This window comes from Glycine soja, chromosome 7, assembly GCF_004193775.1.
Source record: "Glycine soja cultivar W05 chromosome 7, ASM419377v2, whole genome shotgun sequence".
In the NCBI taxonomy this organism is placed as follows: domain Eukaryota; kingdom Viridiplantae; phylum Streptophyta; class Magnoliopsida; order Fabales; family Fabaceae; genus Glycine; species Glycine soja.
This window is the reverse complement of record NC_041008.1, coordinates 38361231-38386507: the sequence shown is the minus strand read 5'-3', so window position 1 is coordinate 38386507 and position 25277 is coordinate 38361231. Positions and strand designations below refer to the sequence as shown.

Sequence of the window (25277 nt, the reverse complement as noted above, 5' to 3'; positions counted from 1 at the left end):
GAGAGAAGTGGGAACACGTTACACGCAAAACCAAGAAACAGTCTGCAACCCACGTGTTGTCTTCCATCATCACTCATTTCCAGAGTAGGGAGTGAGATACGAATAATGAATTCTCTTCATTCAAATTTAACATCCAAGAATAAATTAAACTTATCTCATTTATTCATGATTTTAAACATAAACTTAAAAAAATGTTGATTTATAAATAACAGTATAAAATTAATATCATTAAACTTTATATTTAAAACATTTGTTTTATAAAATAAATTAAATTAAATAATTTCTATGACTAAAATCTTTCCCAATGCCGTTAATTAAGGGTCTAGTGGCCTGGGGTCGTGGGGGAATTATTCATGATCCTGCCAGAATTCTTCTATTTATATAATATATATTTTATTTTCCTATTAAAAAAAATCTTGTAAAATGAAAATATCACTGTAGAAGATCTAAACCTTCAAAATAGCTCTACCTTCTCTTGATTGAGATCTAACAAATAACTTGGTTAAGACCTAACGCAAAAACATTTGAATCCAAATTGCAGCAACAAGATCCATGCATATATATTGGAAGTCGCTTCAAGCTTTGAGGATCAGACTAGACATTTGTTTTAACAATACATCATTGCTCAATATATAGCCTAGCTCACAGGAAAAAAGGGGAGACATGTAAAATCCATAGTAGTTAACAAAGGTGCAATATATAACATTAATGGGGACAAACTCCCAAAAGCTTATTTAGTGGGGACAAGAAAAAAGTTATATAATATTTTTACAAAAGAAAAATATTATAAACTTTTATGAAATTCGTAACCCTAGTTTCTAAGTCAAGGTATGAGTTTGTATCACTAATTTATTCTCTGTGTTCGGTATTATTATAGGAGTAAAACAATAAAAATTAAAAAGAATAAAATGATGAAATTCATACCAATTTGTTTTACTTTATAATTTTCTGTATTAAAGTCACCCTAAAAGTAAACGACACATTGTTACCATTTAAAGCTCCATAATTCTTTAGAAGATTATTGAAAAGATTTGCATGAAATTAATTGGTTCGTACGTAGTAGGGATCAAATGAAATAATCAGTGTTCCATTATATTTACCACATTATCTTCAGACCCACGGCATTTTCTTCAGCCACAATTTTGGTGAATCAATCAAGGACATTTTCATATTTTTTGCAAAAGAATCTAAATTAAATTTTAAAGAAATTTTTCAATCCCAATTTGCCGAATGTTAATGTCATTATTTATTTATAAAGGACAGTCTTCATATAACTTCACTATAAAAGAGCAAAGATTGTAGATCGATCATTATGAGCCAAAAGAAGATCGATCATGGCTTCTATATCCTGTCTATCCTCTTTCTCCCTCTCCAATTTCTCTGCACCTCTTCCCATTTCCATTTGTTCTTCATCTTCCACCTTCCTAACTTCCCAAATACCATGCAAACCCACCAAACGTAGCAAACCAAAACGCCACCACGTTTCGAAAGTGACATGCAACAGTAACCAAAACACCCCAACACCAAACCCAGAAGAAGAAAGACCATCATACAACATTCTAGGAAAATATAGAAGGGATGTTCTCCTTGGCATTGGGGGCCTTTACGGTGCATCTGCTCTTAGCAACACCAACCCTTTAGCCATGGCTGCAGCTCCTATTCTTCAACCTGACCTAGAACATTGTTGTATAACTGATGATGTACCACCTAAAGGGGTCATCGAGGCACAAGTCTATTGTTGCCCACCAAGATCTTCTTCCCCTCCTATAGATTTCAAGTTGCCTAAAGGAACACCCCTTAGGGTTAGACCACCTGCTCAATTCGTCACTGATGAGTACCTAGAAAAGTATAAGTTAGCCCTTAAGCGCATGAGAGAGCTTCCATCTGATGATCCTCGAAGTTTCAAGCAACAAGCTGATATCCATTGTGCTTACTGTGATGGTGGCTATAAACAATTAGGGTTCCCAACTGAGCTAGACTTCAAAGTTCACTTTTCTTGGCTGTTCTTCCCTTTCCACCGTTGGTACCTCTATTTCTATGAGAGAATCTTGGGGAGCTTGATTGATGACCCAACCTTCGCTCTTCCATATTGGAACTGGGACAACCCTGATGGCGGCATGGTAATCCCTCTCATTTACAGAGATGAAGACTCCCCTCTTTATGACCCTCGCAGGAATCCAGACATCACACCTGATACTCTCGTAGACCTAAACTATGGCAGTGGCAAGGACCCAAGTGTAGAACAAAACCTTGGTGTAATGTATACGAGTGTTGTCTCTGGTGCGAAACGCGCATCGCTCTTCCATGGAAAAGCTTTCTTTGCTGGAAAGCAGCCTGAACTCGGTGGAGGGACTGTAGAGCTTGGTCCTCATACTGCTCTCCACCGTTGGACCGGTGATCCAAGACAGCCTAACAAAGAGGACATGGGGAGATTCTATTCTGCTGGAAGAGACCCCATTTTCTATTCTCACCATGCCAACGTCGATAGGATGTGGAACATATGGAAAACAATACCAACTGGAAAAAGAAGGGATTTCAAAAACCGTGATTGGTTGGAAACCACCTTTTTCTTCTACGATGAGAACAAGAACCTTGTGAGTGTGAAAGTGAAAGATTCCCTTGACTCGAAAAAGATGGGGTATGTTTACCAAGATGTTGACATTCCATGGCTCCAGAAAAGGACTAAACCCAAAAGAACTAGAAAAGCTAAGCAGGTGGCGTTCACACAACAGTTTGGCGGCATTGGTGCAGCAATCGCTGCTGAGACTGGGCCAAGTTCCAAGTTTCCTCTCACTTTATTGGACTCAAAGGTAACTCTACTTGTTAAAAGGCCAAAGCAGTTGAGGAGCAAGAAGGACAAGGAGGAAGACGAAGAAGTGTTGGTGATTGATGGGATCGAGTTTGATGGGGATGATGATGTCAAGTTTGATGTGTATATTACTGATGAAGATGTCGAGGAGATTGGACCAGAGAACACGGAGTTTGCTGGAAGCTTTGCGACTCTGGGTCATTCCCATTCAAACATGAACATGGACAAGAAGATCAAAACTAGTTTGACACTGGGAATAACGGATTTGTTAGAGGACTTGGATGCCGAAAATGATGATAGTATTTTGGTGACATTGGTACCACGATCTGAGAATGTAACCATCACAATTCAGAGCATCAAGATAGAGTTTGAGAAGGAGGAGTGAAAATATGTCACTGGCAAATTACTACTTAATTATTGCATGCTTGGCTAGGTGTTTCCAACATGCAAATGAGTTTAAATTCATATCACCATGTTTAGCAATTTAAGAGAAAAATAAATAAATCACGTTTCCATTACTCAATGGCAAAAGTAATATTTGTTGTTTTATTGCCAAAGAACATTTTTATTGTATGTTTCGTTTGTTGTTGGCATAGTAATTAACAAATGGTTTGATCCAAAGTAGAATATTTTTTTTTTTCATTTTTTTTCTCGTAACGTGTATAACGAATTTCTTATATTTTTTTTTACTGTCCAACAAATTTCATATAAATAACCAAAATGCTCACTTGATATATATATATATATATATGTTTTCATAATTTAATATTATATATCATTTCAATAATATTTATTTATACCTTAAAAGTGGTTTTGGTTAACACTATCTAAACAAAAGTTCATTTTGCCATAGAATCATACTTCATACGCTAAAAGAAATTAATAAGATGATAAGGTTATCATAAAACTGCATAAATACAAATTAAATCATCTGACATAAATTGTTTAAGAAAAGGAATTACTTTGTATATACCTAATTCTTAATTAAAAAGAAGTACTAGTATTTCAGGATGAAATTTTTTAATGAAGAGGTAAGAGGTTTTGGAAGGGCTGAGAGAAATTGAGATTGAGAAGGTTAGGATCTTTCACGTCCCTTCTATTAAGTGGCTACTTTTTTTATTATATTTTTATACAGGATATTAAAGTGGTTACTTATTTAATTTCATTTTTTGAAAAATATTTGTGATGAATTAATTTAAAATTAATGACCCAAATAAGAATTAAATTTATGACTTTCAAGTTATTAACACAATACTCTAACCAATTGAACTAATAAACCAATTATATTATAAAATAAATAATATTGTTATACATAATATTAAAATTTCTAATATATATTTAATGTGAATGTAAATTTAAATAATAAATTTTGTGACAATTAATTTTAATATAAATCATACAAATTATTTAATCTGTATATTTTTTTATAAATAAAAAATATTTACTATTACAAAATTTAATATATATTAAATTTTGTAATAGTAAAAAAATTTTAATGCATAAATGAGTAATTTAACATATTAATAATTAAAAAAATAAAACTTTAAGAAATTAGAAAAAAAAATAAAAAAATTAATACGGATGAACTTCATCCGTATGGTTTAAACAGATGAAGTTCATCCGTATATTTTATACGAATGAACTTTATTCGTATAAATCATACATATGAAATTGATCAGTATGTTTTATACGGATAAACTTCATCCATATAAATCATACGGATCAACTTGATTCGTATGTTTTATACATATGAACTTCATACTTATAAATCAACTTCATCCATATTTTATACGGATCAAGTTGATCCATATGTAAAAAATCTGTTTAGAAATCACCACTCAATCAGAAAAAGTAACAATAAGTCAAGGCATTTTGAACATTAATAAAAAATACTGGGTACATATGCAATACTGCTGGATGCATCTAACAACATCCAACAGAGTTTTGGCGGTTTTCCTAAACCATTTTTTAGGCCAACACATATGTTATAACCTAGCTTGTGCAAATTAAATATTGTATACACGCTAATAAGGATCATTACTTAATCAATTTTAATCATAAGCCAAAGGAAGATCATTACTATAAAAGGGCAAGATGGTAGATATCGATCATTATGAGCCAAAAGAAGATCGAATAACAAACGAATAATATCATGGCTTCTATTCCCTCTCTATATCCTCCACCCTCCACCCCTTCCCATTTCCTTTTATTCCTCATCTTCCACCTTCCAAATACCATGCAAACCCACCAAACGTAGCAAACCAAAAAAACTCAATGATCATCACGTAATTTCCAAAGTGTCATGCAACATTAAACAAAACAGTACCCAGAAAAAGAAAACCATCATCACACAGCAATATTCTAGGAAAACATAGGAGGCATGTTCTCCTTGGCGGAGGCATTTACGATGCTTCTACTCTTAGCAACACCATCAACAACCCTTTAGCCATCGCTGCTCCATTTCAACCACCCAAACTAGAAAATTGTGTTGAAACAGATGATGTACCAGGGGGATTGAGAAACAACTCAATTGTTGCCCACCATAACCTTCTTCCAAGCCTGTAGAATTCAGGTTCCTTCCTCCAGGAACACCCGTTAGGGTTAGATCAGCTGCTCAATTCTTCAACAAAGACTATCTAGAGAAGTATGAGAAAGCCCTTACGCGCATGAAAGCCCTTCCACCTGATGATCCTCGAAGTTTCATACAACAAGCAAACATCCATTGTGCATACTGTGATGGTGGCTATAAACAAGTTGAGTTCCCTAAGCTTGACTTCAAAGTCCACAACTCGTGGCTATTCTTCCCTTTCCACCTTTGGTACCTTTATTTCTATGAGAAAATCTTGGGGAAATTGATCGATGACCCAACCTTTGCTCTTAGGTTTTGGAACTGGAACAACCCTGATGTGGCATGGTAATCCCTCCCATTTACACAAATGAAAAATCCCCTCTTTATGACTGTTTCAGGGATAAAATCCACCAACCCCCTACTCTCGTAGACCTAAACTATAGCAAAAACAATGACGGCAGTGCAAATGTAGAAAACAACCTCTGTGTAGTGTATAAGAGTGTTGTTTCTTGTGGGAAAACCCCATCAGTCTTCCTCGGAAAACCTTTCCATCCTGGAGAGGAGCCTAATAATAGTGCTGGTTCTGTAGAGAGTGTTCCTCACACTCCTGTGCACATTTGGACTGGCGATAGAAATCAACCTAACGGTGAGGACATGGGAAGATTCTATTCTGCTGGAAGAGACCCCATTTTCTATTCTCACCATGCCAATGTGGATAGGATGTTGAACATTTCGAAAACAATCAAAGGTGGGAAAAGAAGGGATGTCACTGACCCTGATTGGTTAGAAACCGCGTTTTACTTCTACGATGAGAACAAGAACCTTGTGCGTGTGACGATAAAAGATAGCCTCGACACCAAAAAACTAGGGTACGTTTACCAGGATGTTGACATTCCATGGCTCAACAAAAAGCCAAAACCCAAAAAATCTAGAAAAGCTAAGAAGGTGGCATGCACAACATTTTGGTGTTGGTGCAGCACAGGCCGCTGAAGCTAGGCCAAGCGTCAAGTTTCCTCTCACTTTGAATTCAAAGGTATCCACACTTGTTAAAAGGCCAAAGTTGCTGATCTCTCTTTTTTGAAAATAAAAGCATTTAGCTGAAAGTCATGATGGTAGATAATAATAGTTGTGGTAGTCATTTGACGGATCTTCATTGGGACAAAGGGGGGCATGGTCCTCTAACCAATTTTTTTTGCAATTTCTTTATACATATATTATTTACATTTTTAGATTTTAATAAGATTATTTATAATATTTTTAGTTATTCTTTAAAGTTATTTGTTTCTTAATGATTAAGAATTTTAAGTGAACGGGCACAAAACAACATATAAATTGAAAGTAATATTTATTATTATTATTTTAAACAATTTGCTTAAGTATTAATAATAATTTTCATACATTAACTTTTTCCTACAACCGTGAAGAGGTCGAAGCCGCGCTCCTGGAACGAGAATGAAGAAGAAGAAAAAGGCGTAGAAGAGGTGTTAGTGATAGATGTTGAGTATGATAGCACTGATGGTGTGAGGTTTGATGTGTTCATCAACAACCAAGGCGACAATGAGATTGGACCCCAAGATTCAGAGTTTGCGGGAAGCTTTGTAACTTTGCCTCACTCGCCGCATGTCAATCACAACAACATCACCAAAGCTTCTTTCAGACTTGGGAGTAACAAAAGACGATAATAGTATTTCTGTCACACTTGGCTCCCATATATGGGAACAAGCCTGTTACAATTAAGGACGTAAGGATAGATTAAGCATGTTTATCCTGAGGTGGACGATGAATAAATCTAAATTATGTGTGTGCTACTGCTAAGGTTTGTTCCTCCAGGGATACTCTATCTGTCATTTGTTGTTTCTTAATTAGTGTGCTGTAGTTATTTTCCTTGGAACTTAATAGATCCCTTTCATCTTTGAGGGATACTATGTTATTGTTATAATAAATGTTTGTTAAATTGTTTGTTTTATTGTTACATTTGTTTATAATACAATATAACTCCTAATCTCCTTTTAATTAATATATATTAATTGAAAAGAATAGTTTAACTATTTGTTAACCAACCTACGAAGAAAGATAATTTGGTTCGAAGAAATGCTTTGCCACCCATGTTAGTGAATATGTTCACTTCTATCGATGATTCTACAACTATACATACACTTGATGTTCACTGCAGTGTTGCCTCTAGCTAGGTCGTGGTATCATACTTTTAGTTACATTGGTATGTTATGCCAATGCCTCAGTATTTATACCCGTATTTTTTCCAATTCTTTTTTTATAGCTCAGGTTTAAATAAGAAAAGGGGAGTTTGCTTTCTTGATTGGTTGTGAGTGTATGGTTTACTTGGAGCTATTGATGGTTATTAAATATTACTTGGAGGTTGTTCAAAATCTACCAGTTTTTTTTTTGTACCATACGGTATTTCTTCTGTCCATCATATACTTATAAAGTATTTTGTTTTGCTGAAAAAAAGGGTATGCAGTTGATAAATTCTTTCTAAGGTGCTTCAATAATTTTAGGGATTTTGATACTGTTAATTTTTTAACCAATCAATTTATATGTTATCTTTCTATGGATTTTTTTTCAAATTAATCCCTGATTATTATTTTTAAAATTTTTAACATTGTAACTTTTTAAAATTAGATAATATGATTAATGATAACTTTAGATATCTGAATCCTAAAATCCTTTTAGTTACTTTCAACATTTTTATAATTTTTTTAAAAAAAAATATAAGACCAGAATATTTGTATGAGTATTCTTCTTTGTCCTTTTCTTTTACCTTAAGAATGTTTTTATTAATTTATACATAATTAATTATGCATTAATTTCATTAAAAGGAAGGACAAAATTCACAGTTTTTCTAATTTCTCACAATGTATAAAAATTCTTTAACAATGATTTTGAAACCATTTTATAATTAACATAATGTAGAAAGAGAACGAATAATAAACAACAATATAGAGACTCATTGAGCAGTAATGCTGATGGGATCACCAAAAAAAACATTAAATACTGATATTTTCACATAAACAATATTAATATTTTTTTTATAAAAAATGTTAAAAGTAATTAAAAAGATTTTAGGATTTAAACTTTTAAAGTTATCTTGAATCATATTTTCTTATTTAAGAAAGTTGCAATTTTAAAAAATAATAATCAAGGACTAATTTTAAAAAAAATTAATGAGAATATGACATGTAATTTAATTGGTAAAAAACTAATAGTATCAAAATTTCCAAAATTATTGGAGACATCTTAGAAACTCTATAAGTATATTAATCTTTGCTTTTTTTTTTTTAAAAAAAAAAAAAGAGAGACGTAAGTCATAATTAAAGAAATAACAAGATCATCATACAAAAGAAAGTCACATATTTATAAAGTTCCAAAAAACTACAATAATTTGTTTTTTATCCAAAAAGTACAATATGTTTGGCACAACTCTAATGGATACGAATAACACTATTTTTTTAATTGTAAACAATAATAGTCTCAATTTTTTTACAGAACTTAATAATCACAATTAACTAATCATCACTACAAAATCATTGTAGGTATGAATTTGAAGATGATTTTCTTTAAAATTTAACCACCTTATATATGTGAATTTGTAATTAGTTAACAAATATATAAAGACTCCTTAGAGTGCAAAGAGTACTATTTTCTGTATTACATTATTAAAAATAAAACAAATAATTTAAGATTCATTAATCATGTACAGTTGGAGTTATTAGTTTAAGAAGAAACTAAAAGGCTGGGATATGATAGAACATAACAAGATACGTGACACAAAAATATATATTTAATTTAATTATTTGTGAAGAATAAAATTCAACTTAATACAATTGGTAAAAAAAATTGATCAATTAATTGTTAAAAAGTAAGAAAATTTAAATTATTTGTAACGAATAAAAGTCAAGTGAAGTGTTTTTAAGAAAAATTGTTAAAAAGTAACGAATAAAATTGGATTGTTTACAAAATGTTTTATTAAATTCTGTACCCCTCTCCTAACTATGGTTTGTCTTGTTGGTAGTTATTGAAGCAACAGAGACACAGGAGGAAGTTAGAGTGCATCTGGTGAAGCATGAGTAGTGGCTCAGTGTGAGGTTTAATGGACTGGAACATTTTATGATGTGCTCCCCGTTGCATGCTTTTCTGGGGGATATCATACATATTTATTCTCACTAGTACTGCTGCTACCTCCTGGCCCTGCTTATTCATATTTATATTTATTGCTTCCTTGGATGCCTTAAATTAATATGTTTTTCTCCGTCTAAGTTAGTATTTTTTAATTTTTTTTAAATTTATTTTTTAAATTTTATTCTTGTAAATTTACACTTTTTTATTTTAATTTTTATAAGATATTTTACTTTTTTTAATCTTTTTCACCAGATGCACTCTAACTTCCTCCTGTGTCTCTGTTGCTTCAATAACTACCAACAAGACAAAACATAGTTAGGAGAGGGGTAAAGAATTTAATAAAACATTTTGTAAAAAATCCAATTTTATTCGTTATTTTTTAACAATTTTTCTTAAAAACACTTCACTTGACTTTTATTCGTTACAAATAATTAAAATTTTCTTACTTTTTAACAATTAATTGATCAAATTTTTTTACCAATTGTATTTTATGAAATATACTAATTAAGTTGAATTTTATTCGATACAAATAATTAAATTAAATATATTCTTCTGTCACGTGTCTTATTGTGTTTCATCATATTCCAGTTATTTTCGTTAGTACTTAAAATCCTTTTCATCTTTTACTTTCTTCTTAAACTAATAACTCCATCTGTACATGACAAATGTATCTTAAATTGTTTGTTTTATTTTTAATAATGTAATACAGAAAATAGTACTCTTTGCACTCTAAAGAGTCTTTATATATTTATCAACTAATTATAAATTCGCATGTATATAAGGTGGATAAATTTTACAAAAATCATCTTCAAATTCATATCTACAATGATTTTTAATTAGTTAATTGATAATGTGTAAAAAAAATTACATTAACACTGTATAAAAATTAAACCCAACACATTAATATTATTATGTGTTTTTATGAAAGGAAATATAATAAATTAAAAGAAACAATATATTTTTAATCTCTATATATACTTTCAATCAAACGTGAACAAGGTCTATATATTAATATATCGTAAAAATTGGTCCTCAATTTTTTTTTATTTTTAAAAACATCAATTTAGTTTTCCATTTCTAAAAATTCATCATGTTGTTATAATAATTACAAATTGACATACATAAAAAGTTGATTGCCAATAGGGTCTGGCATCATATTTTGCTGTCCTGGTATTTTTAATTATGCCTCTTCCTCAAAATTTATACTAGCATTTTTTTCCATTTCTTCTTTCATAGCTCAAGTTTGAAGAAGAAAAGAGTATGGATTTTTGTGTGGTCGCTTTCGAAACAAAGAAATGAGACCTTTCTTTTAAATAAATAAACAATGTAATAGTTTGTCTATATTGCATATAGGATTAAATTCCTGTCATGGAAATGGATGTTGGCCAAAGGTAATAAAAGGATATGCTTATTTTCAAATATAGTTTGTTAATCCTTCTGCTTATGGCTAGATTTTAGCAGCATTCAGGATTGGTTCATTTCATCTAAATTTTGGGATGGCCTGATGGAATCTGTTGTAGTGTATGTTCAGCAAGAATATATATGGTTCATAAATATAGTAAATTGGAATCTATATATAGAATGAACTTAATCATCTCGGGGTTAGATGTATGGGTGGGGCAGTAGATAACCATAGTTCTGCGCGGATTTTTTCAAGGGGTTCTTCATCTGAAGCATGCCTTAACTCGGTGTTGCTGAAGGGGTTGGGTTTGCTTTATTGATTAAGGAGTGCTGGTGTAAGTCTTTTTTCGGTCCATTTTTAAGTTCCTCTAATTTTGAAATACATCACTTTTGATTTGAAAGCGCTATCTAATAACGTTCAGATAATGCTATATTTAAACTTTTCAGGCTTAAAAGTGGTATATTTCAAAATTATAGAAATAGAAAATGAACCCAACTGGTTTTCGCACTCTTGCATGTTCTAAACTCAATATTCTTAGGTTGTTCAACTAGTATAGAACCTGCAACATTGTTGAGAATATTGATTTCCTGATATTAGGTTTTTAAACTTTTTTTTCATTTTTAAATACATCTTTGATTTTTTTTATGTTGATTATTTGTTAATGACCAAATTAATAAACTTAGGAATCCATTGAAAAAGAAAAATTATTATCCGATCCTAAGAATTTTGAAATTATTGATGACCATGAGCATGCTAATTAGATATTGGAAAAGTCACCATCATTCTTAACTAATGGTAAGATTAATGCATTACTTAATGATTCACCCTCGCAAATATGGCTATCCAATCCATTTCAGATGACATTGGTAAGTTCTTGTTTATAACTTTTTTTTTTTTTTAATTGATGACACCAGTAGATGTTAGTTGCTAACTTATATTTACATTAATATTGTCTAAGATGAATTACATTTGGATGATGGATGAAGATCGATGATATAGGATGCTATGGAAAATTTGAACCAAAATGGAAGTTATGTTGGAGAAAGTTATGATTTCATGGATGGCGAGCAAATAAGAGTGTCTCAATGTGATTATGTCACTTTGACTTATTGAACATAAATACATTATTTGTTATTATAGTTGTTTGGAACTTTATAAATATGTGACTTTCTTTTTTAATTATGACTTATGTCTTTTTTGTTAAAAGAAAAAAGCAAAGATTAATATACTTTTAGATTTTCTATGACGTCTCTAATAATTTTGGGAATTTTGATACTATTAGTTTTTTTTACCAATAAAATTACATGTAATTTTCTCTTAAATTTTTTTTTGTTTTTCAAATTAGTCCATGTTTATGTGATTAAAGGTATGATTAAAGATAACTTTAAAAGTTTGAACCCTAAAATATTTTTAGTTACTTTTAACTCTTTTTATAAAAAAATAATATCAATATCATTCATTGTTTATGTGAAAATATCAATATTTAATGTTTTTTTTGTGGTGATCCCATCAGCATTACTGTTCAACGAGTCTTTGTATTGTTGTTCATCTGTTCTCTTTCTGCACTATGTTAATTATAAAATGGTTTCAAAATCGTTGTTAGAATTTTTTTATAGGTTGTGAGAAATTAGAAAAACTGTGAATTTTGTCCTCCCCTTTAATGTAATTAATGCACAGTCGATTGTGGATAAATTAATAAAAACATCTTTACAGTGTGTTTGAATGTAGTATTTAATCAAGTCAATTCATTTTTTTTAGTGAATTTGAAATACTCCTATCATAATTTAATTGTTTGGATAGAAGATTTTAAAGAATTTAAATTTACATCAATTTTTAAAAATAATTTTAATAGACTAAAATAGTAGGAATTGAAATTTCACCTAATTGGTAAGAATTTCAAATTCTCTCCTCTCACACACTAGTCCTTTGTTCTCTCTCAACACGTTTTGTGTTCCTATGGTGTTGGTGACCTTTTCACGCTGCCACCATCCTGAACCTTCATGTTGAAATTTTTATTGAAAAAATGACTAATATTATTTTTATTTAATATTGAAATTTTAAGTTTTAAATAAATATTTTAAAATGAAATTTTGAATTTCATTGAAATTAAATTACTTCATCCAAACAAAATATTTATTAAATGGAAAGAATTTAAATCAAGACAATTAAAATATTATGTATTTGAATTTCTTATAAATTTTCAAATCCTTCATCCAAATAGAAGGTTAAGGTTAAAGAAAGGGACGAAAAAGAGTACTCATACGAATATTGAGGTCTTACATTTAAAAAATAAATAAAAGTGTTAAAAGTAATTAAAAAAAATTAGGATTCAGACTTCTAAAGTTATCTTTAATCATATTATCTAATTTAAAAAAGTTACAATTTTAAAATCTTTAAAAATAATAATCTAATACTAATTTGAAGAAAAAATTAATAGAAAAATGACATATAAATTGATTGGTTAAGAAATTAATATTATCAATTGCATACCCTTTTTTTTCAGCAAAACAAATACTTTATAAACATATGATGGGCATAAGAAATACCGTATAGTACACACAAAAAAAAAACTGGTAGATTTTGTACAACCTCCTATCCTCGCCAGCCTGTGATGGTTAATTAGTTAGTATTTATGATATGAATCAGAAATATTTAATAACCATCAATACCTCCAAGTAAACTACACACTCAACCAATCAAGAAACAAACTCTCCTTTCCTTATTTAAACCTGAGCTATAAAACAAGAATTGGAAAAAATACGGGTATAAATACTGAGGAATTGGCATAACATACCAATATAGCTAAAAGTATGATACCACGACCTAGCTAGAGGCAAAACTGCAGTGAACATACAAGTGTATGTATAGTTGTAGAGTCATCAATAGAAGTGAACATATTCACTAACATGGGTGGCAAAGCATTTCTTCGAACCAAGTTATCTTTCTTCGTAGTTTGGTTAACTAATAGTTAAACTATTCTTTTCATTCATTCTTTTCCATTAATATATATTAATTAAAAGGAGATTAGGAGTTATATTGTATTATAAACAAATGTAACAATAAAACAAACAATTTAACAAACATTTATTATAACAATATCATAGTATCCCTCAAAGATGAAAGGGATCTATTAAGTTCCAAGGCAAATAACTACAACACACTAATTAAGAAACAACAAATGACAAATAGAGTATCCCCGGAGAAACAAACCCTAGCAGTAGCACACACATAATTTAGATTTATTCATCGTCTACCTCAGGATAAACACGCTTTATCCTTACGTCCTTAATTGTAACAGGCTTGTCTCCATATATGGGAGCCAGTGTGACAGAAATACTATCATCGTCTTTTGTTACTCCCAAGTCTTTCAACTGATACGTTAATGGCAATTTGAAAGAAGCTCTGGTGATGTTGTTATGGTTGACATGCGGCGAGTGAGGCAAAGTCACAAAGCTTCCCGCAAACTCTGAATCCTGGGGTCCAATCTCATTATCGCCTTGGTCGTTGATGAACACATCAAACCTCACACCATCAGTGCTATCGTACTCAACATCTATCACTAACACCTCTTCTGCGCCTTCTTCTTCTTCATTCTCGTTCCTGGATCGCGGCTTCGGCCTCTTCACGTTTGTACGCTCAATGGATTCCAGAAGGAGAGGGAGCTGTAATGTCTTGAATGTTGAAGCTTCTGGTTTTGAACGAAGGGGAATAATCTCCTTCTTTGGTTTGATGAGTTCCCCAGCCAACAGCCATGGAAGGTCAACACGTTGGTAATCATACCCCATCTTCTTGGAGTCGAGGCAGTCTTTGACCTTCACACGCACATAGTTACTGTTCTCGTCGTAGAAGAAGAAACTGGATTCCAACCATTCGTCACTTTTGTGATCAAATCTTCTTCCATCCAGCAATTCTGTCTTCCATATGTTCCACATCCTATCGACGTTTGAATGGTGAGCAAAGAAAATGGGATCTCTTGCAGCCGTAGCCAACAACCCCATGTCGTGGTTAGGTTTTTCTAATTCACCGGTCCAGCTGTGGACAGTATTGTGCAAAGATTCCAGAGATCCAAAGTGTTTCTTAGGATCAGAACCAACTTCGAATGCTGGCCCGAGGAAGGAGTCTGGGCTAGAGTTGGTTTTGCTTGCAACTGCCGTATAAACTTTTATCAAGTTGTTGACGATCAAGTTGTCGACGATCGAGTTATTCTTTTTCACCACTGGCGGCCATATAATTGTTTGAGGAGGTTTCACAGGAGAATGGTCCTTCTTGTAGTCTAGGTCGATGAAAGCATTTACATGATCGCTATTCCTGTGTTCGTCGTAGAGAGGTGAACTTTTGTCTGTGAAAATGGGAGGGATTCTCATGCCGGCGGGATTGTCCCAGTTCCAAAACGGAAGAGCGAAAGTGGGGTCATCGATCATCTTCCCCAAGATTTTCTCATAGAAATAGAGATACCAGCGGTGCCAAGGAAAGAATATCCAGGAGCCGTGAACGTCAAGCTTGTAGTCAGCGAAGCCCTTTTGATTATAGCCGCGACCATCGCAGTAGGCACGGTGGACATTGGCCTGTTGCATGAAACTGCGAGGATCATCAGGTGGAAGGTCTTGCATGCGCCTCACGGCTTCCTCGTACTTGGCTATGTAATCATCAGTGACCAAATGAGCAGCTGGTCTAATTCGAAGGGGTAATGTCTTGTCATCGTGTGGAGGGAGCTCGTAGTCTTTGAAGGGGGGTGGTGGGCAAAAAGGGTCTTTTTCTGGGTCCGGTTGAACGCAGTTAGTTGGATCTGGAGGCGACAATGAAGCACCAAATGCAGAACCAGTGTTGTTACTTGTGAGACTTGTTGTAGCACCATAGAGTCCTCCAAGGCCGATCAGAATGTCCCTCCTATTTCTAGGGTTACCATTGCATGCTACTTCCCAAGCATGACGCCGTTTTGTTGCTTTGCTAGGTTTTTTAGACGGTGGGAACATGCATACGGAAGAAGAAATGGGAATGGATGCAGACAGGTTCAGGAGGGACCAAAAGGATGGATGTGATGTAGAAGAAGCCATGGTTAATCATTTGCGTATTTCTCTTCTGAGATATTATTGTCTTTTATAGTAAGTTTGAGAGAGAAAATGAGGTGAAAAAATGTACTATTAAAATTATTTAATATATTGGGCCATTGGTTAGATGACCATGTCCCCATATGTCCGAATAAAGATTCATCCCTAACTATTACAATTATTATCACTTTTATCATCACAACTTTCATCTTTATAGTTACCTACACCAATGACGAGTAATATTCATATTGATATTCGACCAAAATGTGTATTTTTCTTCAAGATGAGAACAAATACTTGCAAGTATGCATATTCTTAGCATCCCTACTCATGACATTTGTATTAGTAGGTATTTTAATTGTGAGTCGTGAAAAATTTAAGTTATCTATCTCCACCTAAAGGTTCTAAAGTAATGTGAGTTTCCAAGGACTAAAGGGTTTGAATTGTCTCATTATTAATTTTGGCACAATTTGATTTTTTTTGCCTAACACTACACATATGGGTTTGGCATGCTATTTAAATATTGATCTAGATTTGAGGGTTTTATTTCACGTTTTAATGGAGATCTAGATTGGAAATTTCAAACTCCAAAGAAAACTTAAGCTATTTGGTGAAGGCTTAGGTTATGTACACATGTGATAACAAAAAAAAATCTAAAAAAACCAGTCATCTAATCGGTTTTTAAATCAGTGTCTAAATTGGAATCAACAATCAGCGACTAAAACTTTAGCTACTTGCTAAAATTGGTCTCATATTTGGTCACTAACTGATTAAGGACTCACTTTGTAAAATTAGAAATCTTCTGGCTCTAAAAACCATTTTTTCTTGGTGTGTGGAATATTGGAGATACTTCTGATTTCCGTTGAGCAACATATTAACAATAGTCACACATAATAATATAAAAATTAGTGTGCTGTAGGTGTAGTTATTTGCCTTGGAACTTAATAGATCCCTTTCATCTTTGAGGGATACTATGTTATTGTTATAATAAATGTTTGTTAAATTGTTTGTTTTATTGTTACATTTGTTTATAATGCAATATAACCCCTAATCTCCTTTTAATTAATATATATTAATTGAAAAGAATAGTTTAACTATTAGTTAACCAACGAAAGATAATTTGGTTCGAAGAAATGCTTTGCCACCCATGTTAGTGAATATGTTCACTTCTCTTGATGATTCTACAACTATACATACACTTGTATGTTCACTGCAGTTTTGCCTCTGGCTAGGTCGTGGTATCATACTTTTAGTTAGATTGGTATGTTATGCCAATGCCTCAATATTTATACCCGTATTTTTTCCAATTCATTTTTTTATAGCTCAGGTTTAAATAAGAAAAGGGGAGTTTGCTTTCTTGATTGGTTGTGGGTGTGTAGTTTACTGGGAGGTATTGATGGTTATTAAATATTTCTGGTTCATATCATAAATATTAACTAATTAACCATCACAGGTTACTGTACGGTATTTCTTATGCCCATCATATATTTATAAAGTATTTTGTTTTGCTGAAAAAAAAAGAAAAGGGTATAGATTTTTGATAAATATAATTAGACACTCCAAATTAATGTTATCAGGTAAATAGAGGTTGATCCAATAAGTTATTATTGATGTACATTACCTGCCTTATATTAAAAAAAATATAAAGAATTCATAACCTGCAAACTTTTATACTTAAAATAATCATAAAAAATCAAAGTATACCTTAAAAAATCTCAAAAAATGACAACTCAAGTTATGCTAATTCACTAGTGCACTGCCAAGGCACACATTTTCTCATCTATTCCTGGATATTTATTTATTTTTCATTTCATGTTTAATTTGGAATAGTGTCTTCAGGTGGTTGAGGGTTTCTTTGGTTCAGCATATATAATAATATTCAACACACCATATTCAGTTTGGTTTGGTTCTTAAAATTGTATGACTAGCTAGACTTCTAGGCAAAGCATAAGCAAATATCCATGTATTTGCTAGTAGGGTAAGAGTAAAGATTAATGATGTTTCCATCTATATACCTGATTGAGGATACAGATGGAGGACATTAAACAACTTCTATTATCATTTGAACTCTTCTTCCTTTTGGGAACATAAATTAAGGCTCTCTTCAATTAATTAAGCTTCACTTACGAGACCATCTAATTGTACTCACTGTCCCCCACCTCTAATCTATCATGAATGAAATTTCTTGCCAATTAACTTTATTATTACCACACTGGTCTTTGTTGAAATTAAGTATCTTCGTACGGATAAAAAAAACTACAACATCTGTTACCATATTTCATGAAGTTTAGGGAGAGATGTAAGATTGAACTAGTGACTGAAAAGTGAACTTATGATAAAGGAAGAAGAGGGAAAAAAGAAGTTATTTCTTCGAATTTCTTTCCCTGATATTTCTAATAAACTAATAAATTAATTTTTGTTGATAAAAAAACACATACAAATACAGGACTATATTTATCGGATCACAACTTTAAATTAAAGTTGCCATTATTGATATGTATTGGATAACACTTTCGACGTGGACAATATTGATAATTATTGGATCACACTTGCAACTTTCCTTTATTGATTTGTACATCAAAATTTACTTTTGCTCGCGAAATTATATGGTACTGCTAAATTAGGTAACAAAAATCCAAATCAGAGGCGACCATTGATACTGATTCCACCACACTTGTAAATGTGAAAAATGTGAGTAACTACCAATGGGGCCACATATTATTTTTTGTGTATTTAGATATGTTGCTATACATGTAGCCTGTAGGAATAAAAAAAGTATACTTGTAAATGTGAAAAATGTGAGTAACTACCAATGGGGCCACATATTATTTTTTGTGCATTTAGATATGGTACTGCTAAATTAGGTAACAAAAATCCAAATCAGAGGCGACCATTGATACTGATTCCACCACACTTGTAAATGTGAAAAATGTGAGTAACTACCAATGGGGCCACATATTATTTTTTTGTGCATTTAGATATGTTGCTATACATGTAGCCTGTAGGAATAAAAAAAGTATACTTGTAAATGTGAAAAATGTGAGTAACTACCAATGGGGCCACATATTATTTGTTGTGCATTTAGATATGGTACTGCTAAATTAGGTAACAAAAATCCAAATTAGAGGCGATCATTGATACTGATTCCACCACACTTGTAAATGTGAAAAATGTGAGTAACTATCAATGGGGCCACATATTATTTTTTGTGCATTTAGATATGTTGCTATACATGTAGCCTGTAGGAATAAAAAAGGTATACTTGTAAATGTGAAAAATGTGAGTAACTACCAATGGGGCCACATATTATTTTTTGTGCATTTAGATATGGTACTGCTAAATTAGGTAACAAAAATCAGAGGCGACCATTGATACTGATTCCACCACACTTGTAAATGTGAAAAATGTGAGTAACTACCAATGGGGCCACGTATTATTTTTTGTGCATTTAGATATGTTGCTATACATGTAGCCTGTAGGAATAAAAAAAGTATACTTGTAATTATTATGATTGAGTTGATATTAAGGTATTTGTGTACTTTTTGTATTTAATTTATTAAATTTTTAGTTAAACTTATTTTTTAATTAAATAAATTAATTTAAGTTTAAAATTTAAATTTATTTAACGTTTAGTTTAAATTTTGGTAAGTTTGACATTAAAATATATTTATAGAGATTATAATTTTGTTCAACTCATTTACATGGAGAATTATAATTTTATTCAAGACTAATTTATATATAGCACTTAATCAATTTAAATTTTTAATAATTATATTTTCAATAAGTGACCACTGTCTCAATTTTTTAATCATTTCATTCATCAAAATTCTATGTTTTACTCTCAATTCATCTTTATTTTTAGAATAAACACATATTTACTAAATAAAAATATAAACTTAAAAATATTCAATAAGAATTTTGTTAAAAGAAAAGACACAAATTGAGTAACAAATATGTTCCATCTAAAGCTTCATGACTTTATTCTCCCATTTATGCTATCAACTCACTTTCTTTTATGAAAGGAGTGATCTAGTAATTAATGGTTAATATTTAACTACATATTCCATTTAATTATAAAATTTCTAATTAATATTTAACCACGTCTTCTATTTGATTTGAAAAATGGAAAAATTGTTATATTTTTTTTATAATAATAAGTTTATGTGAATTGCATTCCGGGACTCACAATTGTTGTATTTATATTTCAAGTAAGAATAATATGTAAATGTATTAATCACTAATTATTAAAGCATACTGCCGTCTTCAAGAAAATGAAGATATTGTTAAAAACTTCTGTAAACAGATATTCATTAATCTTTCAACATACGGATTTTTTTTTTCTTTTGGGATAATCAATGATTTTTTTTTGTTTAATAAAGAATTACTGATTGTTAAAGCGTACGTAAAAATGTTATCATTGAATGTGTATCAATTGGTACAAGCAGGGTGGACCCAGAATTTAACAACTGAGGCATAAATATGAAAATTAAAATTCATTTAATAAATATATTAATTAACATCAAAATTTATACTATGTATTTATAATTACATATTTTTAAAATAATCTAAACATATAAAATAAAGAATATATTTACAAAGAAGATAAATTAAATATTTTTTTAAAGACCCAAAATTATAAATAACAATTAATCACTAACTTCACGCGCCACCATGAATCCTAATGAATTTATAATAAAAATTGATATATCTGGTAAGCATATATTTTTATAAAATTAAAATCATATTATGTTCAAAAAATGTATTGCTTAATAAATTATAAAGATTATGCTATTCACTAAATTATCTTTTACAACAATAATAACCAACAATGCTGAAAAATAATTTCCTTTCAAATAGTTAGAAAATAGAAGAAGAAAAATGTTGTGTTGACAATGACAACCTTTAAAAACCAACATTGGTTTATACAAGTAATTTAAGCTATCAATACTTGACACCAATATTATGGTGAACAAAAAAGTGATTACAACATTAAAAGTACATTATAACAACCTTTGACATTATTTACACAATTAAACCTCTAAATAAAAATAATTACTTTTATATATATATGAAAAAAAGAATAGGAAGTGCCCCAAAAGTTAATCGTTGATCATCTGCTCTTGGGTACAAGATTCTCTTAATTTTTTATTTTTTACTTTATTATTATTAGAAAGTATTTAATGATTGATGATCCTGAACTTTATGTTAGACTAAGAATTTAAATTCATTATCATTTTGACTAACGACATATTAAATCCTTTTAATTTAATTGATAGTTTTGAATTTGAGTCTTAATTTCAACTATGTTAAATATTAATATTTGAAAGATAAATTTTACTCTGATAAAGAAGTTTGAAGTCAAATATAAGAAAAAAAATACATGACTTCACATTGATTAAGAAATTAATTATGTTTATTTAATTTTTTTAATTTTACAGAAAAACTACATTTCTAAATCTACTCTAATTAATCGTATTTATTGAAGATTATGCTGAAATTTAAACTTAAAGGTACTTTTGGACTAGTAACCTTAAATAGGATTGAAATAGTTAAAATTTACTCATATTTTAGTCTTTCAAAGTTGGACCTTTTTTTTATACTTATATTTAAATTTAGAAGGAATAAAACTTATCTTATAATAATTTTACTTTACTCAAATAAAATTACTTTGAATAAAAAAAATACCCATAGCTATATCTCAATAAAAAGCGTATTAACATTTTCATGAGAATGAAGATATTGGAAACTTTTTTTTTTTGTTTTTGAAATGGAAGATATTGGAAAACTTCTAAAATCAAAATATCCACTTATTCTTAGTCTCTCACATTTAATCAGGACACATTCCCTTTATCAAATATTTTTTTTATAATTAAATTGACCTATAAATTTTTATAATGTTATCAAGTTTTCAATTATGGTGTTTTGAATATTTTTTTACAGCTTTTATATTTTTTAAAAATATAATTAAATATTTAAAACTAACACATATTTTTAAAGATTGTTGGCTGAGTAAATTTTATTTTCTTTCATTTTTGTCTTCTTTTTCACAAAATTCATATTCTTAAAAATATTTATTCTGAAATATATATCATTTAACTATGAAAATTGTATTATTTAAATAAATATGAAAATTGTAGCTTTGTTGTTATGTTTGGTAGAGAAGAGAGAAATAGAATAGATAAAAATAAAAAAAATAAAAAATACAAATAAATGAGAAATAAATGTTTGATTGAAGTAAAATAAAGAAAAAATAAATAGAGAGAGAAAGATGAATAAAAATAAATAAAAATATAATAATTCCTTTATAATCATATATAAGTAAAATTAAATATTTTTATACTAATTAAAAAGGTTAATTAAAATCATTTAATAATAATAATGTCAAAAATATCATTTATTCAAATTTAATATCATGAATAAAATAAAATTATAATTAAATAAAAAAATATTTTAAAAATAATGTCATTAAGTAAAAGTGAAATTAATTAAATTTATATATATATATATATATATATATATATATATATATATATATATATATATATATATATATATATATATATATATGTGTGTGTGTGTTCTTTTACTTCAGTCGAGAGTAAGCAATAGAAACAAGCCCAATAATTTTAAATTTATTTCTGTAATGAATCTGCTGTAACAGACAATTTCATTATTTTTATCTACTCCATTATCTCCCTCTGCTGTAAGAAACAGGCCGGTGGGTTTAGACTAACATCAATTGATAATGCTGTAACCTGAAACAAAAGCATTGACCAGTAGCTATAAGCAAAAGCATGAAACACACCCACGTGTTCTCTCCCCATCACCTGTCTCTTCCAAACTAAAGAGTGAAAATAGTGAATTCCATAGTACTTAGTTAGTAACAAAGGTGCAATAACTTTATATGTTTTTTAAGGATTTATAGTTACAACATTTTAAATTCTTAAAAGTTGAATTAAAAATGTTAAATTATAAATACTTAGTTCAAAATTTGATAAAATCTGTTCCTGTACTTGAGAGTTGAGGGGAAAACGTCGGTTTCTACTCTTTGGAGGAAAGGGAGTGAAAAGAGAAAAGAAAAAAAAAATATTACGTGAATCTCACAAAAATCTCTTCCGTTCAAATTGAAACTTTTGCTGTCATATATTCTTTAGTTTTTCTCTCAGTTGCACTTGCAATATAGTAACATGCAGTTCGTATGAATTATTGTTGTTTTTAGTAGAGATGAAATATTGTTTGTAACTTGTAAAACTTGGAGAAAAATATTTTTTATTTTAAAATGATATTTCTTTAATTTATATTGTAAGTTTATTGTAAGATAAATATTAAATTTATTAGTATAAAATAAATATTTCCAATTTATTAACTTTTTTATTTATATTGAGTTTTAAGTGAGTATATAAGGTATTTATTTTTGGGGAATGCTAATTAATATACACCCACTAAAAAATAGAAAATTAGAAGGTGTATATTAACACTTTAACATCTTTTCACTTGCACTAAAAAAATGTTCATTTTTTATTTTACATAAGCATAAATTGAAGGGTTGTTAAATAATTTCAATTTTACTTTAATTTGTTTTAATTTGAAAAATACAAGTTACTCCCTTTCTTTTTCCCACGTTTCTCTTATTGGAATTTTTTATTTCAATAATTAATATAGGTTAATAAGATAATTATATTAGTTATTTGTGATTAGTGAATTTTATTTCATGTGATCAAATCAAGTGAGTCTAACTAAATAAATAAGATGATATGAATTTAAATGAACATATGTAAGTGTTGATCCATTATAGGAAAATGAGAACCCTATTAGGTTAACGCACAATAAATAAGTCTTATTGTTCATGATATATAAAGAAGTTTTTTTTGCGTATGCAATTTTTGTGTTATTTATTTATTATTATTTTTGTAAAGAAGAGGGAAAGTTATATAAGAGAGTACAAAATGTCTAATGAGTCCATTAATGAACTTATATCTCATTGTGTGTAATCTCACTTTCATTAATGAGCTTATATCTCAGTGTGTGCAAGAGGAAGATAAGTTGTAGTGAGACATATCTAAAAGTGTTCATTTAAGTTTGACCTCTCATAATAAAAAAAAGAAAACTAAGGATGCTCTCAGCAAAAAAAATAAAAAATGCAATATTTACTTGGGATATTTTAAGTATAAATCAATGATAACATTAAATATAGTTTAAGAATATGATATTTACTTACCGTAATTAATGTTTTATATTTTTTTGCTACATGATTGGAGTTAATTTAGCATTAACACATCCTTTTCCATTTATTTGCATATCTACTGATTTTTTTAATTAAATTGATTGACACGATATATTTTTAAAGTAATCTCTATTGTGAAAATTGATTTGATTAAAATTAGATAGATTTTTGTATAACATTATTTATGCGAATTGTGTTCGGCCCAAAGGAAGATGCAATTTGACCAAATAATATTTTATACCTAGATGATAAATGTGTGACAATTATAAGATGTTTACGTGTGAATAATAGTTGGTCCAAAGAAACACTATTATTTGACCATTATTGTCAATATTGGATCATTGCGTTGATAGTAATAATTATAAATTAATTTTTCTAGGAATTAATGTTGTGCTAAGTTTTGTTATATATACTTGCATGTTCTGTTATATATATTTTTATATAATTAAATTATATGTGAAAATTGTGTAATTTTAAGACTTCCTATTTATTATATTAAATTATTTTGTATTTTTGGATCAAATTGATTGAAGAAAAAATAATCTCTAAGTTAATTTGATTTAATTTACATGAATATTGCATGAAATTATTTATGTGAATTGTGTTCAATCCAAAGAAAGACACAATTTGATAGAATAATTATATACTTATAATAATAAATATGTGACGATTATAAATAATGTAATTTTTTATGTGAATAATGAAATGTTTAAAAATAATTATTATTTAACCAAAATAATTATCATATAAGTTTTTCATATAATAGAATATCTAAAAATAATTTTTATTTGATAAGACTTATCATCAATGTTTCATCAATCCGTTGAGTTACCTAATGACTCGATCAGGGAGGATGAGATGGGAACTTGCTTCCCTCGCGGAGACTTGCTGCTTTTGCTTTTAGTTTCTATCCTTTGTCCTTTCTGTCTTTATTCACTCTTGTAACAAAAAAAAAAGGTCTTACATCTATATATAATCGTGTAACCTGTAACAAAGCACAGCATTGATCAGAAGTAAGGCCAGAGGAGAGAAGTGGGAACATGTTACACGCAAAACCAAGAAACAATATCTCCAACCCACCTGTTCTC

General features: G+C 29.9%; 2 protein-coding genes and 1 pseudogene across 2 annotated transcripts; 2 read left to right on the top strand and 1 right to left on the bottom strand.

Annotated features, from left to right (window-relative positions):
• The first annotated feature begins 1299 nt into the window (after positions 1–1299).
• LOC114419515 (polyphenol oxidase A1, chloroplastic-like) lies at positions 1300–3358 on the top strand. Its single transcript, XM_028385197.1, has one exon. It carries the CDS (start codon positions 1335–1337, stop codon positions 3192–3194), a length of 1860 nt encoding a protein of 619 aa, XP_028240998.1. The 5' UTR covers positions 1300–1334; the 3' UTR covers positions 3195–3358.
• A 1060-nt stretch (positions 3359–4418) lies between these two features.
• LOC114420661 lies at positions 4419–7060 on the top strand (annotated as a pseudogene).
• Positions 7061–13984: 6924 nt separating this feature from the next.
• On the bottom strand, positions 13985–15977 carry LOC114419514 (polyphenol oxidase I, chloroplastic-like). The gene has a single exon (XM_028385196.1). The coding sequence runs from the start codon at positions 15969–15971 to the stop codon at positions 14157–14159; it is 1815 nt and encodes a 604-aa protein (XP_028240997.1). The 5' UTR covers positions 15972–15977; the 3' UTR covers positions 13985–14156.
• Positions 15978–25277: the final 9300 nt, after the last annotated feature.